Raw genomic sequence first — 18,391 nt, forward strand, 5'->3', positions numbered from 1 at the left:
ATTAACAGTTTGTAGAGTTACAGTACAATTCAAGCACAACTCAATACAAAGACTGTTAACTGTGAGTGGACGACCCAATAAAACATTACACTTGTTTACAAGAGGGTCCACCTTGTTCAAATCATCAAAACATTTAGAGACGTACAAATATACAATTCTATAAAGCCAAAGAACAGAACAGGAATTCATCATAAGGAGGTAAAAAGGGAAAATAAACATAGGGGCCTACAGTGAGGGGGAAAAGGGGTGGCTGGGGGACGACGACAATGGGACATTATGGTGGCACCTATTCCTTTACGGGACATTCTCTTCATAGATATTCAGTTAAAGCGGTGTAGATTGCGTTATGGCCCAATAATAGCACATGCCATATCTATGGCGGTCACAGTTAGCTAGTCCAACTCTGGTCCATAGACTGTAAAAAATTGCTCTGGTCCAACAAAAGGGGGGCAGTCAGAGAGATATTTTGTGAAGCCACTAAGGAAATTAAAGTTCATATAATTCAATTCAATTCAATTCAATTCAAAGGGCTTTATCGGCATGAGAAAACATACGTTTACATTGCCAAAGCAGAAGGAACAATACAACAATACAGCAATACAATCAAAACAGAAATTATGTACATTTGAAGGTCAGAATCTTCAATAGATCAAATTCTATGTACCAAGGTCACTCAATGCAGGTATAGTGCAGGAATATACACAATGATTAGTCTTTAGGGTGGTTGTGTTCCATTTGATATCCTTCTCCTATCTATCACAGCAACTCACAAATCTTGCTGCTGTGTTTGCACATTGTTGTACTTCGCCCAGCAGATATGGGAGTTTTTTGTCATTGGTCATGTTTTCAAAATCTCTGTGTGTGTCATATAATGGCCTGTTGTGGCGCTGTCACTGGACCCAGAAAAACCCATAGCCCCATAGAAGTCCATGTATTTTGGCCCAACTTCACCTAGACTGTATTACCTTAATAAACATGGTCATGAATACTTTTTGCTTCCAGTCACTAGTTTAAAGTCTCATTTCTAATGTCATAATATTCTTTTTGGAAAATGATGGTCCCATTTATAAAAAAATGACCATAAAGTCGCGCATGTTCTGAGGGGCGTGGCTACCGTTACAGTCTATGGACGGGATCCCCCACCCACTCGAGTCAAAATAAAAACCAACGAAGAAGAAGGGGGAAGTCCCGCCTCGTTGTCTGGGCCAGCCAATGGGCCAGCTGGCCTGAGCTGGGCCAAAACGGATCTAGAAAGATGGCGACTTCCATTGCAAGGACTGACAGGCTTCATTTTACGTTCACGTTAGACCCGCGGAACGCTTTGTCCATATTTTGTACAGTCTATGGGTCCAACCCATATTCTTCGGGAGCAGTACTTCAGCGTCCGACCACTTCCGCGTCTTTTATCCACTCCAATCCACCGACTCGACCAGAGTTGTTGCTGCTTAAGCCTGGCAGGCGGCAGCTCACAAAAAAAACATGAAGTCTCCTTCTGCAAAGGCAGCCACACTCCTAATAGCAACATGCACATGGTTTCTAAGTGCCACTGCAGACCTGGAAGGTAAGTTGACGATACTTAATATTTAGTTCATTATGTTGCCTTTTAGCCCTAAAACATGATTTGAACAAGGTGGACCGGACCCTCTTGTAAACAAGTGTAATGCTAATTCGGTCGTCCACTCACAGTTATCAGTCTTTGTATTGAGTTGTGCTTGAAATGTGGAATTCTGCAAACTGTTAATACATATTTCAATCAATCAATCATGTTGACTGTTATTCTGGTCTGAGACTCTGAGTTCTCCGTGGGCGAACTTTTACCTCAATAACGTGCTTGTAGTAGTAATGTTTGAGAACATTTAGCAGCCGAGCAGATCTGGTACACCGCCGAACAGAACAGGACTATAGAACACCGGCGTCAGACCGACATTGATTAATTATGCACTAGTGATTGGCCAAAGGGCATAAAGTATCACTTTCGTGGCTTTGGGTAATTAAAGTGGGTGACTCAGCTGCTCCATGGTATCATTGCAACAATGCTGGTTAACAAACTGCCCTCCCACTCTGTGCGTTTTGGTGTAGACTGTAGAGCACATCAAAGCCTTCTACAAAAACCTAGGTGTTTGTAAAGATGATTTTAAAATGGCAATGGTAACAACTGAGGAGGTACTTAAAAAACGGAGTGCCCTCCAACCCCACAAGGCCACTGGCCATGACGATATACCCTCCAAATTTCTCAGAGACTCAGCCATTTCCATAGCTCCAGTCATCACCCACATAGTAAACCTCGATCCATCAAACAGGGACAGGTCCCCCAAGACGACAGAGTACAGCATCTTGCAATGGGTCTGGTCCACAAGATTCGATACACCACTAAGATACCCATGTTGGGCCATGTACCTGTCTAAATATACTTCCTTAATGTAAACGAAGTCCACACCCACAACACCAGAGGGAGTGCAACAAACTATGTACAACCCAGATTCGGCACAAGCAAGGGACTAAATTATTTTCGCTCCTATATGCCACCAAAATGTGGAACTCCCTACCAACAGTCATTAAGACATGTGAATCCCTTGACTCCTTCAAAACCGCTCTCAAAGGGCACCTACGGATGGCTGCAATTCGAAACTGGCCTCTGTAAAATCTGAATCCCCCCCACCCCCCACCCTTTCCCCTCACTGTATATGTATCTTTTCCCTTTTTGCTTCCTATATGATGAATTCCTGTTCTGTTCTTTAACTACATAGAAGTGTCTATTTGTATGTCTCTAAATGTTTTGATAAATTGAACAATGTGGACCCTGTTGTAAACAAGTGTAATGCTTAATTGCTTAATCCACTCACAGTTAACGGTCTCTGTATTGAGTTTGTGCTTGAAATGTACTGTAATTCTACAAACTGTTAATAAATATTTCAATCAATCAATCAATCAAACCATGAGGAATTCTTTCGACACACCCACCCACGCACATGCGCTCACATGGTGGTCATGGTTAAGCAACATTGGCAAGCAAACAGTGACAAAGGACATGCATACAGCATATTAAAGAAGAAAAAATGTACTCAAAGTAGGCTAGTCATTATGCAGACTGTCCCATTTCACAAGTTTTCAAATGTATAAAATTGAAAATGGCAGATTTACAAGCTCATGCGTGGCATTGCGACGCATTGTGCGTTTGTAGATCGGCTACTTTAAAATGGCCGAAATGCATAATGTCTGTTTTGTTATAATCATCAAAATCTGCAAAGTAACTGGTCAAAACAATTGTAGAGGAGTAAAAGTACAACATTTGTATCTGAGATGTAGTAGAGTAGAAGTAAAAGAACAGAAAATTGTAAATAGGCAAAAAAAACAACAGTAAAGATTAAACCTCAGTAGCCTGCTGGTACTTAGTATTGTAATTTAATGGCTATAAATGAGATGGAAAATACAAACAGAATTATCTTTAAAAATGATTGTGCAGCTTCCTGTCTGTCCAGTTTCCAACTGCATCTGCCTCATCATAGATATGTGCCTGTGTTAATACTAATAGCACCAGTCATCCACACACAACTGGGGAGTGTTCGAGGCAAGTATGTGAGTGTAAAGGGGAAAGATACACAAGTCCATGCCTACCTGGGAGTGCCCTTTGCCAAGCCACCTGTTGGAACTCTGAGACTGACCCCACCCCAGCCTGCACAGAGATGGGAAGGAGTGAGGAATGCTACGCAACAACCATTTATGTAAGGGGCATAAAATAAGTGTAAATTACACAGTTTAAGCTTCCTGTATACTATAGAAAATTATAATCCATGTTAAATAAGACCTCACTCTTAACTTCAGGCAACCTAAATGCATCTTAACAGGTGTGTTCAAGATGTCAGATGGCCGGTTATGATTGCGACCAATCTATCTATGGAAGTCAAATTCCCAGACATATCTGAGGATTGCCTTTATCTCAACATTTACACTCCTTCCAAACCATCTAAGAGTCTTAAACGGCCCGTAAGTATTGAACTCACGACTCTGATGAGGAATCATTTGTTTTAAAGCATTAACTCAAACCTGTTGTGTTTACAACAGGAGCCAACAGTCTTTCTCAAGAGATTATACGTGTCATTTATTCTGTCATTAAGGTCATGGTGTGGATCCATGGAGGAGGATTTGATATGGGTTCTGCATCAGGATATGATGGATCTGCTCTGGCTGCCTACCAGGATGTGGTTGTTGTTCTGATACAATATCGTCTTGGAATACTGGGATTCCTTAGGTAAGTAAGACTGGGTCCTCCCCTGAACCATGTACTGCTGTTTCAAACTGTATGTATTTAAGCAACAGTGCCTTCCTTCCTATCTCTCTTCTAATCTATTTATGCTCTGCAAACGTCTATGTTCATAAAGCACAGGAGACAAGCATCTACCAGGAAACTTTGGATTACTGGACCAGGTGGAAGCCCTGCGATGGGTCCAAGAGCACATCCACAACTTTGGAGGAGATCCAGGTTCCGTCACCATATTTGGGGAGTCTGCTGGTGGAATCAGCGTATCTGCATTAGTAAGAACTAAGAAAACATATGTGTATACACAAAACCTAAACAAATGATATCTGATTTAAGAAATATAAATCTTCAGTAGTCAGTTGAATGGTCTAGGAAATATTTATCTTTCTCTGAACACAGAGTGGATGTCTTAACTCTTATTTGGCCAAAGTCTTAATTCATGTCTTTTTTAATGAAATCCTGCAGCGCCAATGACGCCTTTTACGTGTTTTATAGCTTCCTAACCTATTTATTGATAACATTATATCAATGACTTACCATGGATCAGGCCTCTCGTTGGAGAGATAGCTCTTCTAATGCCCCTAATCAGGGCAGGAATTTCACGGCGGCCATGGCCGTCGATGCCCCTCTCTTCGGCCTTGTGCCCCTCGAAAAATGATATGCCCATACGGCCACAGTGGCCGTGGTGGCCATGTGCCCCGAACGGCGCCAACAGCAGTTCATTTTACAGTTTTTCCTCTGTGCAATTTTCCAGTCATTACGGTAACTTTCCCCAAACGTGTCGCGCAGACTTGTATTGTCTGTATTGTGGTTGTGTTGCCATTTGCCATGTGGTTTGATTATTTTGCCTCCTCCCTCCTCCTCCGCTCCATGCACGCATGCACTGACAGCTCAGCCTCTCACTCACTGACACTCGGCCCGGCTGGCGCAGTGCTTCAAGATTATTATCACACAGAGCCTGTGTGTTAAGACCAACGTGACTCGTCTTCATGGATATAAACTCACAAAACAACACCACGCAACAGCATAGACTGCAGGACTCCTCCACCATTTACCATGCTATCGTCTGCTACGTTAGTTGACAGAGTAAATTGTTTAAACAGCCAAAGCTGGCCACGGCTAATATCGCTAGCCAAACGCTAGCCAAGCACCAGAGTGCGCTCACTGTACACCACGCGTCGCTTGCTTAATAATCATTCATTTCTGTATCAATGCGGACATAACGTGGTAAATTTTCATAAGCACACACTTGTACAAAATGCTTTTTACACTTGACTTATCTCCAGAGTCCTCAGTCCTGCAGCCCCACAATGGCATAGGCTATGCCAGTCTAGCCTTAACATCTACATTTATATGTTATTCAATATATTACTTTAGCACAAAATATAGGCTTTTCTAAACCAAGCCCTCATTCAAAAGTTATGTAAGTAAATAAATGTTATTTATAAAGCACCTTTCGAAAAACAAAGTTTGAAGGTTCTGAACAATTTGCACAGTATAAACAATAGAAGAAAATGTAAAACAAGGAACATATCACACAGTTGTGACAATATAGCAGACAAAAACAAACAAGGCAGAACAGAAACATAGGGCTATATGAATGTAAAATGAATGTAGGCGGTCTGTCATTGTATTTTCTGTGAATTAACTCAGTTTAATCCACTGATCCTTAGCCATTTTAATTTCAAGGACCCCCAAATTAAATGTATATGAATTAGCCTATATGGAGACAGGGTCCCAGGCCATTTCATTATGATTTTCATCTGTGCACTGGGACCCCATATATTTTGTTATTTAAAGCTGTGATTATTTATTTAAGAAGCACTGTTCTGAACCAATGTTTAAGCTAAAATAATGATTGGGGACTTAAAATCATTGTTTTAATTGATGGCTTTCATGCCTTGGCACTTGGCCTTGTGCCACACTAAAGGCCAAGTGGCCTTGCCCCTAAAATGATGAAATTCCAGGCCTGATCCTAATGCATTTCCGTAAACAATGGAGACTGAGGCATGGAGGCATTTAGAGTCCTGTTTATCAGAAATGCGGCTCAGATCGTGCTGGATAAAAAATGTGACAATGTTTAGCAGCTCAAATAGTAACTTCATGTTATCTCACAGGTAAAATATGAATGTTTCTATTAGACTCTTAGATGGGCGATGATCACACACACAATAACATCCTCTCCAGCTGCTGCCGGGGAGGAGGAAGTGCTCTCCTTCTACAAGCAAAATAGAATGGGACTGAATGGTGGCAGTAATTTTGATTATTTTAAAGGTTGTTGTGGTCTCCACCAGGCCGAAGGCATGGGGAGAGAGTATGTTTTGCACTCCGTCCGTGTGTGTGTGTGTGTCTGTCCGTCCATGAACAGCTAATCTCCGGCTCCGTTGGCCCGGACAACGCCAAACTGTGTGCGCACACTCCCTGGATGCCAACGACGAACCTTGAGGCTGACTTTTGCTAAACACATTTCTGTAGATTACCCGTACACATTTTATCCACACATCACACAAATCGGTACACACAATCTCTATAGTCATGTGATCAACACGGATCAGTCCATATTCCATCCACAATGGCTAAGATTGCCTTCCAAAGTTTGCAGGATTGGTCCGTTTTCAACAAAATGTCTCAAAACTTAACACAGCGTGCGATTTCCGTGCACTTATGCACACACATTCCCACTAGGCAGAGGGAAAAAATGCCACAAAATAGCCTCATGGTGGCGCTATAACAGGCCAATTCCTGTTTTACCTAGAATTGCACCGATTACTCCTAAAGATTTTGCCAAACATCACACACACTCCTATACTCCTGGTGGAGACCTTGCCCAGAAGGGCACTTTTTCTAGTTGTTGCCTTATTGTTGTCTTATTTGTTTATTTTCTCTTACTTTGATTTATTATTTATATTTGACCTCTTTGGTAACTTTTTTTTTTTTTTACCCAGAGCAAATGTATTTAACATTTAACCCACAGCAAGGTGCCAATATCTTGAATATATTTTCCTCTCCTATATTGGCAGCTTCTGTCTCCATTGTCTGCTGGCTTGTTTCATGGTGCAATAGCACAGAGTGGCACTGCAGCAACTGAATTTCTCTACTCCTCCAACCCTCTGCCTGTAGCCCAGGTTAGTTTTGTAATTACAAATTAGTAAATGAATGCAAGGACATACAGTACATGTGCATAACATCTTGGTAGTAAGATGTATAAGATCCATAGTAAGATGCATTATTTTTGCTTTGTAGACTATAGCAAACATTTCTAGCTGTGACAGTTCTACCACTGAGAAGGTTGCTGATTGTGTGATGAAGCTAACCATAGATGACATAGTGAAGATTCAGAAAGAGGTGAGAATTTTTGGATCTTGGTGATAATTGTCAACATAGTAGGCCTTTAAGTCATACAATACAAAAAAACATTTTTTATTGTCATGAAACCAGCAAACGGATTAAATAGTTTTTGATACTTGATACTTTGAACTTTATGATGGGATGCCAATGCAGATGGCAAAAGTATTAAATAATTTATTTGATATCCTTCTAGCTGTGCCTAGTTGTCTTTCTTTTGGTCTCTAGAATGAAGCACTAGAACTTGGAATGACTGCCGATGGACAGTTCCTTCTCAAATCTGGAATGGAGGCTTTACAAAATCATGAGATGCACAATGTGCCTCTCATGATTGGGTTCAATAGTGATGAAGGAGGGTGGTTATTTTTACATGTAAGTTGACATAACTTTGTGAAGGAATCCTGCTTGTTGTAAATTACAAATTACACTGTCACATCACTACAGCTATCCTACTATTATACTATTAGTCATGTTATCTCAAAGCATATGTTCATACATTTATCATCAGTTACCCAAAGTATACTAGAGGAAACCACAACTTTTCTGAAATTATAAGCACACAGGATATATTCACTCATTATTGATTGTTCCAATTATCGCTTATAATTCATGTTCTATATCCATGTATAATTCTATGTTCTGTCATCACAGTACGTAGGCTGGGTGGATGGAATGGACCGACAAGAAGCTTTGCCCATTATGTCCATGTTTACATACCCCAATGTAAGTTATAACTCTACAGTTCTTGCAACACAATGTCTGGTATTGTACTGATATAATTAAACTTTGCTGTTTCATAACTTTGCTTAACTACTGATTCAACCCTCCGTAAAGGAGTGTAACAGACAGGTATGGTAATTTGTGATTTAAACACACACCGTTATATTACTCAAACACACACTTCCTCCAAGTTGCAATAATGCTCGCAAACAATCACTTAATTTTGGCCATTTTATTACTATTATCTCATAACACACTCATACACGTACAAACACACTTCTACTAAACTTGTGTACAGTAAAAAGCCTTATTTGCCTTGTCTGGCCCGTGTTTAGATATAGTTCAATAGCATCAACTGATTGTCCTTAATCATCATAGCACAAGATATTCAGAGATCGCGGCATTAGGTAATAAACTGAAACACAAAAGAAACACAACACATACTATTAATTCACAGATCTAGCGACTGCATAAGCGTATCATTATGACTGTATTTAGAGCATTTAACTGTACTTATTAACACATTATAAAGACTTAAGCAAACGCCATGTCTCCTGTTCATTACATTCCTTCAGAATGAACTCGAATCCCGCGCGCATCCTGCCTCATATCCTGTGAAAGCACGCCTCTGTCATCTGATACTTCCTCCTGCCTATTGCTCACTTCACTAAGTCTAATAGTACGCAACAAACATCTCCCTTAGTATAACACATTTTACCCCCCAATTAACTGTATTAATATCTACATCCCTGAGATACTGTAATTGGCTGATAAGAGGATTTCTGTTCTTATATAACAGAGTATTTACTATATAGGCAGTGAACTTCCTTAATAGCAACAACATCTATACTGTACATATACAACACAAACATGAAGTTAAAAATATAAGCTGGGTCGGCACTTAGTATTATAATGAGCCCACCACACAGAATAAACGCGACAGGTATGTTACAAAATTGAAACATACCTGGCCTATATTTGATTTAACATTGTTTTGAACATACCACAAAATACTTACTTCAGCAGAATGAGGCAACATGACCATGACCAGCTGTTTCATTGTGCCTAAATATTTAGAAACTTAAGTAATCCCATTGTTATATTTCATACTGTATGCTGTTTTCAACATACCACAAAATAATTTAGCTTATTTTGATTTGATATGATTGATAAAGCAGCCGTCAATCCTACGAATGCATGTACAAAATACTGTAAATGCCCAATTTGTACATGAAATCTCTACGATAAAGACAAGCTTGCACTCTTCTTCCCAGTGCAAAGCATTGTGTATCTTCACTCCCGGTAGTCTTGTGGGCCAGACTCAGCAGACTGTTGCCTACTTGCCTCCCACAATTTTCAATTGCTTCCATATAATAGTACTGGAGCATGGAAGCTCCATTCACCGCTGTTTTATATGTCAAGGTCTTACAGTATATGTTCTTTCTATGATTTAGCCTGAAGACCAATGGATAAACGAGCTGTTGGCTGATGAATACATGGGAACGTCAGGGGATCGTATGGAAGTTAGAGATGGTCTTTCTGAGGTGTTTGCAGATGTGGTGTTTGTCATTCCTGCCATTAAGGTTGCAAACTTCCACAGAGGTAAGACTCGAGTCTTTAGGATTTTAACCTGGGTCCCCAATGCAGGCATCGATCTGCTGCTGAGCTATTACAGAAAGCCTGTTTGGGCATAGGATAAACCACATTGTCAATATCATTGTCTCAATGGAAGGGACAATAGTAGTCCAATTGCAACCACGCAAGTTGTATTAGTTACAGTATATTGCATGTTTCACCATACTGATTGGTGAAGATAATATTTTATTCACTAAAACTCACAGAAACCAGAGATCAATGGAATCCTTTTTCATCCTTTTTAATAGAGTTCCAGAGCTCTTGACATAGTTTAGCTATATTTTCAGGCCATTTTCAAGTGAAGAATCTGTTCACTTCACATTTTAGAACCAGAAAGGGCTGGGCTGCATGGTCAGTGTTGTGTAGTTGTGGGTTGTAGCAGTTAGGGCGCAAGAATGCTTGGGTGGAAATTGCATTTCATCAACATATTCCGCCAGGGTGGCACCCCTATGGGCAGAAGTGAAAGTGCTTTTGGGAATATAGAGGCCCCTCTTAAAGGACCACTTCACCACTTTTCAACTTATCTTCGTATAATTGATCCTCACTAAGGTTCATGATAACATTCCACATTTCTTTTCTACTCAGTTTGTCTCTCATAGGAGGGCTGTGGGCAGTTCAGAAACCCATCATTGTTAGGCAGATTTGTTTTTAAACAAGATTATTTATTTATTTATATATTTTGATTTTTATGATCATCATCATCATACTATAATTCAGCGAATGTCTGAATGTCTGTCTGAATGTCACTGACAGCGCGTTATCTCATTATTGACTGCACGAATCACTCCTATGGACCATAATTATATGGAGGGCGTAATGGAGCCCTTTTTTCCATTTGACACATTAATGATTAATAATGAATTTATTAGTGAATAAAAACAGCCGTTTACAGACGTGGTCTTTGTCCGTGGTCTATCTCCGACCGAGCCACACTATTAGCACACATCTCTCCATGCCAAAAAAATTCTGCACGCTCCCAGAATCCAGCTAGGCTACTTTTTACAGACGCAACTGTCATATTTACTGTACAAATATTGTTTTTACATCACCACACGATGGGCAATGCGCCCGGGCGCAATACCCCCCACGGCCACAAGATGGGGGCAAATATCTCACAACGGGTAAGGGCTAGTGAGAACAATTGCTTTCATTATCGCATTGCAACTTTTCAGGAATTGAAAGTCTGTAGTTTCTATTAGCTTGGATTCCCCATCAATGATGTCACTGGTGGACGGGTTTCAAGGTTCAAGTTTATTCATTGTCCCTGAAGGGTAAATTGGGTTGCAGCGACATAGACATCAGTACATCAAACAATACTGAACTGCCCACAGACGGGAGAAGAAAACAATTGTGCCATTTTATCATGAACTTTAGTGAGGACTTATAAAGGTAGGTTGAAAAGTGGTGAAGTGGTCCTTTTTTAGACCTTGCTTTCCCCCCCCCCATTAGAAGCCAAATGCAGGAAAAAGGTGAGGAGCATAAAAACTATTTACCACTTACCAGTTACCGGTCATGGTGACTTTACTCACGCAAGATTATTTATACAAAATGTAATGGTTGTTTCTGAAACGGTGTGTTGCAAATGACACATATTGCAACTTCTCTATAAATATAGGGTTGTGGGCTTGTGGCATAATACGTTTTGAGAAGCCCTGCTCTTGTCATTGAAATAGTTGCAGAAGACATTACTGTTTCCACAGGGTGGGGTTTAACAATAGGTGAGACCCCTTGACAAAAGACACAAGATGTTACCCAGAAAATATTAAGGCTCATTCATAGTCTGAGGGTACCACCGGAGCTGAAATAACTAATAATTGATCAGTGGTGAGTAAAAACAGAGAGAAGGGTTGGGGTGGTGGCGGTGGTTTGCTCTTCACCGCGTTTGGAGGTTACCTCACCACTGAAAATCCAGTCTATGAATGAGCCTTAAATCTCCCATACATGGAGAGAGCAGGAAATGCATATTCATGTCCTTGAGCAAGACACCGAATCCGTAACTGCTCCCAATGAGAGTGGTACCGTCTATGGTTGTGTGTGAATGTAACACATTACACAGCACTTTGGTATCAAGTCAGGATACAAATATTTGGAAAAATATTAGAAGTCAAAGACCAGGTATGTTGCATGACATGAATTAAATATTTTCTTTCATCCTCCAAACAGATGCAGGAGTTCCAGTGTACTTCTATGAGTTTGAGGAGACAGTCGGCATGCTCAAGAAGAAGAGACCCAGCTTTGTTGGCTCTGATCATATGGATGATCTTATTTTTGTTTTGGGATTATGTTTCACAGAAGATCAAGTCACAGTGCAAGGTAAAACGAGACCACGATTTGCAGCTCAACATTATGTAGTTATGTACTAGTCTATAAGTCATTGTGATTTTTTTTAACACCATCCATGATTCTTTCTCTCCCAGATTGTACAGACGAAGATGAACAGCTAAGTAGAATTATGATGAAATACTGGGGCAACTTTGCTCGTACAAGGTAAGAGACATTCTACAATGTGCAGAGTTTTATTTTATTTTATCCAATCCACCTTTATTTAACTATAAGGGTCGATTCATACTCCTATTTTAGAGCCGAATAAAAGTCGGTTCGGCGCTGTAGAGCCTACAATTTGACGTCATTTGAGGTTCGGGGGGGCGGGTACCGTCCTCTTCGGTGCTACTGAAATTTTCTGACGAGCCGAAATCATTTCGGCACTACAGCGCCGAAACAGGAGTATGAATCGGCCCTAAGAATGTTTGTTTGTGTTCTTATCTGAGGATGTTTTGTAATAATACAATAAGAAAACTGGGTTTTTCATTGCAGTAAATGCAATGATGTTCGTCCTGCTGTCCTCATTGGAATCACCAGCCATCTCTTCTGTACTGTGTGTTTGTGTGCATTTATAGATCACCTAATGGAGCTGGCCTGGTACACTGGCCACAGTATGGAGCAGAGAGAGACTACCTCTCAATTGGGATGGAGCAGGAACCTGGTCAGCACCCAAGGAAGGACAGTTACACTTTCATGACTGAAACCCTTCCTGAGAAGATCAGACAACATAGAGAGAAGATGGAGAACAGTAAACTGTATGATCTTGTACTTATAATTGTACCTTTAACTTTTTTAAACTAGGTTTCATCTGAGTGAAACTCGCTACACCATCACTGTATGATACTTGTCTCACAGACCAAAGACGGGGCCTGTAGTCCACACAAAACTGGGAAGTCTGAGAGGAGAGCATTTAAGTGTAAAGGGGAAGGATACGGGTGTCAATGTCTACCTGGGAGTTCCGTTTGCAAAGCCTCCTGTTGGACCACTGAGACTGGCCCCACCCCAGCCTGCAGAGGGATGGGAAGGAGTGAGAGATGCCACCCAGCAACCATTCATGTAAGTCATTCATGCAGTCCAGGAGGTATTGTTGTATTGAGATTTGTTCCATATACTGTACTAACTGGAATTCTCTTTTGTTTTCATAGCTGTGTCCAAAATAAACCGCTACTTCTGGATCTGGTAAAGATGTTATACATGAAGACACCAGATATCCCTGACATCTCAGAAGACTGTCTTTACCTCAACATTTACACTCCAGCAATAGATACTCAAGATGCCAAACTCCCAGTAAGAGTTTTACACTTGCTGCCTCTACCCTGTTTTTTCCCTCAATAGAATTGTTGAGTCCATTTAGTAAAATTAAAAAGAAAAAGATAATATTTTTTCTACTCCTTAGGTCATGGTCTGGATCCATGGTGGAGGGCTAGCAAGTGGCTCAGCCTCATTGTACGATGGTAGTGGCCTGGCTGCTTACCAGGATGTAGTAGTGGTTCTGGTCCAATATCGCTTAGGGGCACTGGGATTTCTCAGGTGAGGAAGATGAATTATGATGATGTCCTGGAACAATTGAGGAAGAACTGTTCATTGGTGACTTGTTTTAGCGATTCCTGATCATCTACTCTTTTCAGTACCGGAGATGAACAGATGTCTGGAAACTTTGGTTTACTGGACCAGGTGGCAGCTCTGCAATGGGTCCAGGAGCACATCCACAACTTTGGAGGAGATCCAGGTTCAGTCACCATATTTGGGGAGTCTGCTGGTGGAGTGAGCGTGTTCCTCCTGGTACGTTACAGTCCACACAAATATTATCTGAAACTCAATGACAGACAATGAATGAATTCATAGAGGAATATTTTCATAATTTCTATGTTCTGTGTTTCTTGAATTATTAGGCTCTGTCTCCATTGTCTGATCGCCTGTTTCACCGTGGAATTGCTGAGAGTGGCACTGCTCGAATTGATTCATTATACACGGAAAATCCTTTGCCTATAGCACAGGTTATTTAACTGTTTATTTTTATGGCATGCATAACAGTCAGTAGGCCACAGAACGAAAAAATATGTTCCCCCACATATGTCTTTGCAATATTTACTTGCCTGTATGTTTTATATTGGAAGTCAATGAGGCTCTGATTGGGCTGAAATGGACATACTCCGGTAGTCATAAATAACTAATGCCACAGGCTGGTCACATGACGTCCGATATCCACATTGGAGCCACGTCATTCTCAACTGAGATTCAATGTTTGTGTTAAAAAATGTGTACCGGTAAATACACAATTATGTAGTACAATGTGCAAACAAGAATTTTGTATGGTCTTTCAAATCTTACATTTCTCTGATTGTTATTGCCAGCTTTTAGCCAATGTATCAGGATGTGACATCACAAGCACAAAAATGATTGCTGACTGCCTGAGATCCATGGACATTGATGCTATGCAGACTATTGAAAAGGTTAGACATGTACAAATAATGTAATAGATATCAGCTGCTGACATAACAAGTTGATCATAATAGAATATTTGGTTAGATTTAAGTGAAATGTATTTGTTGTTCTGACTGTTTGACAATTACTTTCATTTCAGTACCACTTCCCTGAGTTTTACACTTGCAGAGCTTCCACATCTTAAATCTCTTACACATTGGTATGCTTTTCTCTCAAGGACAACATGATAAGATACCCCATCACCGTTGATGGACATTTCATGACAAAACCTGTGGAGGAACTGTACCAAAACCATGAATTTCTTAAAATTCCATTCATAACAGGCGTTAATAATCATGAAGGGGGCTACTTACTCCCTATGGTAAGTACATGTGACATTACCTGCTCTAAATATGACGACTTAAGGGATATTTTGGTTAATAAGATGTCTTATATCTATGGGGATTTCCTAGATTTAAATGACGTATGTAAAATGATGTAAAAATGGAGATATGTTTTGCCAAAACTTTTGTTGTGGCAGATTTTATTTGTCAAGCTTGGGAAAGAAGAGTACTGTCTTATAAACCCATGAGGGTTGGGCACATTGTGTGCAGGACACGAAAATAAATAAACAATCAAATCAATCAAACCTGTGATATCATTGCATTAGAACATTCAATGGATTATTTTGAGTTTACTTACTTCATAGGTCCATCTGAAATATATTGTTTTGATAGTTCTTGTTTTTTTGTTCTACAAAACAAAATTCTTGCTCTTCTAGTTCATTGCTCCCCCAAACTGGACAGAGGGAATGGACCGGGAACATGTCATGCCTATTCTAGCCATGTTCTTTCCCGATGTAAGACAAACACTGTGTTGCATGGCCTGAGTTTTGTCATGTTTTCTATGATTATAGATAATATAATAATTATATTATAATTATTAATAATTATTATATAATAATAATTTCTCTCTTTCTCAAGCTGAAAGATGGCTCAGTGAAAGAGCTTGTGGCAGATGAATATCTTGGAACCTCTGGAGATCCACTGAAAATTAGAGATGGATTTACAGAGCTGCTTGGAGACATGCTGTTTACCATTCCAGCCATTAAGACGGCAATTTCCCACAGAGGTAAGTAAAAAAATTAGTAATCTTAAGAATGGTATTAACCCGTTTTCCCTTGAATATTGGCGTTGAAACTCTCATACCTCATTTTGTCTACAACCAGATGCAGGTGCTCCTGTATATCTGTATGAGTACCAGCATCCACCCAAATTCCTGCAGGAGAGAAGGCCAAGCTTTGTTGGATCAGACCATGGTGATGAAATCATCACTGTATTAGGAAACTGCTTTATCACTTCCTATGCCGAATTTGGGAGTAAGTGCAATATTCAAAAATAATTGATGAATGGAACATAATAAATATAAAATTACGGTAGCTCTGTATTATTGTATTATTAATGGAACATAATTGCGAACGCAGTGATTGCGAATGCAGTGAGCACTTACTATGAGACCTAGCAGATCATGTCTGTCTGTCTGTCTCTCTGTCTGTGTGTCCGTGTGTCACGCTTTTGTGCCCATATATGGAGCTGCTTTGGGGACTCCTTATATGGTTATGGCTGAGTCATGGTGACAACTTAAATATGTACGAGCTGCGTTCGCGTCCCGCATTTGCGCGTCTTACTGGTATAAATGTAGCTATGGTTTTCCAAGAATCGATACCCTTTTGAAAGTGTACATCTGAAGCTTCACTAAACCATTTTCTTAATCACTCTACAGTATCATGTACAGAAGAAGAGGCACAGCTCAGCAAAACTATGATGAGCTACTGGGGCAACTTTGCTCGGACGGGGTAGGATTAAACTCATAATACACAGTCGCCCTCATTTATCAATGGTGTGTACAACCCAGCTTAAAATTGAGACCAGGAATGAGTTTAAGCCAAAATCCATGTGAGATTTATCAAGCAATCCAATACAGCCGATCCTAGAGTACATTTAGTCTGTCCTTTGATAAATCTCAAGGCTGAAACCGACCGTCTAACTAACACGCCCTTAATTATTCTCTATAGAGCACCGAAGTCCTGACGTAACTCGCTCATCCCGACGATTCCCCTGGTTCGCGGAAGTAATTTCTCTATGGAGAATAACATGGGGTGATCTTAATATCGTCTACTATAAGCGTTGTGGTCCAAACATAAACAAGCTGTCTCGGCTTTATTGTTAGGGAGGTGTCTCTGTATCGTTTGTAACAGTCAGTCACTCATATATGATACAGTCTGCTTCTAGCGAAAATCTAACTAATTCAGCAGCAGTAACATTAGCGTTTTCTCTCAGTCAGTTGATTCTTCATATCCATATGAGTGAAGCGGCCGGGGTGACATGTTTATTTTTCAAACACAGTTGTTATATGAGGCGATCTAAAATCGCCTCAATGGGGATTTCAATGCAACTAAACAAATACATGAACCTGGGGATTGACGCCCTCTACTGAAAGTGACGTCAGACTTCGGTGCTCTATGGCCAATATCTAGTATAGATAGAAGTGTAAACCGCAATACATTCTGACGTCAGAACATTTTTTTCCAGAAAGTGAGGTCAACATTTCTTATTTATTCAGAACTTCTGATACCACCTTATTTTTATTTTCTTTTTTGGACGCTCCTGCGTCCCAGGTATCCTGACTCTCCAAACTAGTTAGGAAAGCCTTTTCCGATGTAGGAAGGAGCATGTATTGACCTTTAGTCCCTACTACAAACACACTCTCATTACTCATCCTAATAACACTATATGTACTGTTCTGTAGGTCACCTAATGGAGCCGGCCTGGTACATTGGCATCAGTACGGTGCTGATGAACACTACCTGTCCATTGGGTTGGAACAGATGTCTGCTCAGCACCTGAAGAAGGACCGCTACACCTTGCTGACTCAAACTCTTCCTGAGAAGATTCACCAGAGTCAAGAGAATGTAGAGCACACTGAACTGTAGTACGGACAGCACCCCCATTTGCATTCCACTCACCGATAAACTGGTTTCAATCAACCGTTGCAAGTATAGCCACATTACATCAGAGAGATTTGATTAATAAGAAAAGACTGGAAGTCCCAGTAATTGAATGTTGTCGCAAATATTTCAATGAATCTTAGCAACCACAACCACCTGTTTTAATCATGGTTATTAAGGTCTAATAGGCTTTTGCTAGGGTCTAATTGGTTGTTGCTAATTTATTTTTAAGAATGATTAAGTCATTAATTGTTTAACGCTACGTTTATCTCCATGTAAAGAAATGTGAATAAACTGAATCTTATTCTAATAAAAAATAACTGGATGTTTGACCACTTGGTTACTAAAAGAAATTCGTGAATTTGTGAATATTAACTGTTATATCTACGTTTTAATTGGTGAACAATAATTTACATTAGATGTGTCTGCATACAGTATAGCTGGATAAATGTTTTATCTCATCAGGATGCATTACCACACCAGTTGATATAGAAGAGGAGGCCAAGTGGGACATCTTCCTGAACATCTGAAACTGCAGGTTAGATCTGTACAGCCTATTTGTTTGTGTGAGAGAATATATTCCACATTGGGGGATTTAAGTAGATGGTGAATACCCTTGACAAAACACGCACAACATGGATGGTTCTGTACTGTTAAGGGTTGGTTTTGATGGTTGCAGT

General features: G+C 40.2%; 1 protein-coding gene across 1 annotated transcript in view; it reads left to right on the forward strand.

Annotated features, from left to right (window-relative positions):
- Positions 1-17,965, forward strand: part of LOC308314377 (uncharacterized protein) — a 25,632-nt gene extending 7,667 nt beyond the window's left edge. The window contains exons 15-27 of the mRNA XM_080761978.1: positions 12,856-13,035; positions 13,136-13,336; positions 13,426-13,567; positions 13,677-13,810; positions 13,909-14,062; positions 14,173-14,277; positions 14,635-14,733; positions 14,943-15,086; positions 15,486-15,563; positions 15,688-15,835; positions 15,933-16,082; positions 16,487-16,559; positions 17,513-17,965. Of these exons, the coding sequence (XP_080618104.1) occupies positions 12,856-13,035; positions 13,136-13,336; positions 13,426-13,567; positions 13,677-13,810; positions 13,909-14,062; positions 14,173-14,277; positions 14,635-14,733; positions 14,943-15,086; positions 15,486-15,563; positions 15,688-15,835; positions 15,933-16,082; positions 16,487-16,559; positions 17,513-17,696 (1,792 nt within the window). The 3' untranslated portion in view covers positions 17,697-17,965. The remainder of the gene's footprint in view (positions 1-12,855; positions 13,036-13,135; positions 13,337-13,425; positions 13,568-13,676; positions 13,811-13,908; positions 14,063-14,172; positions 14,278-14,634; positions 14,734-14,942; positions 15,087-15,485; positions 15,564-15,687; positions 15,836-15,932; positions 16,083-16,486; positions 16,560-17,512) is intronic.
- Positions 17,966-18,391: the final 426 nt, after the last annotated feature.

The sequence above is a fragment of the Protomyctophum bolini genome, assembly GCF_963924005.1.
Source record: "Protomyctophum bolini genome assembly, chromosome: 4".
In the NCBI taxonomy this organism is placed as follows: domain Eukaryota; kingdom Metazoa; phylum Chordata; class Actinopteri; order Myctophiformes; family Myctophidae; genus Protomyctophum; species Protomyctophum bolini.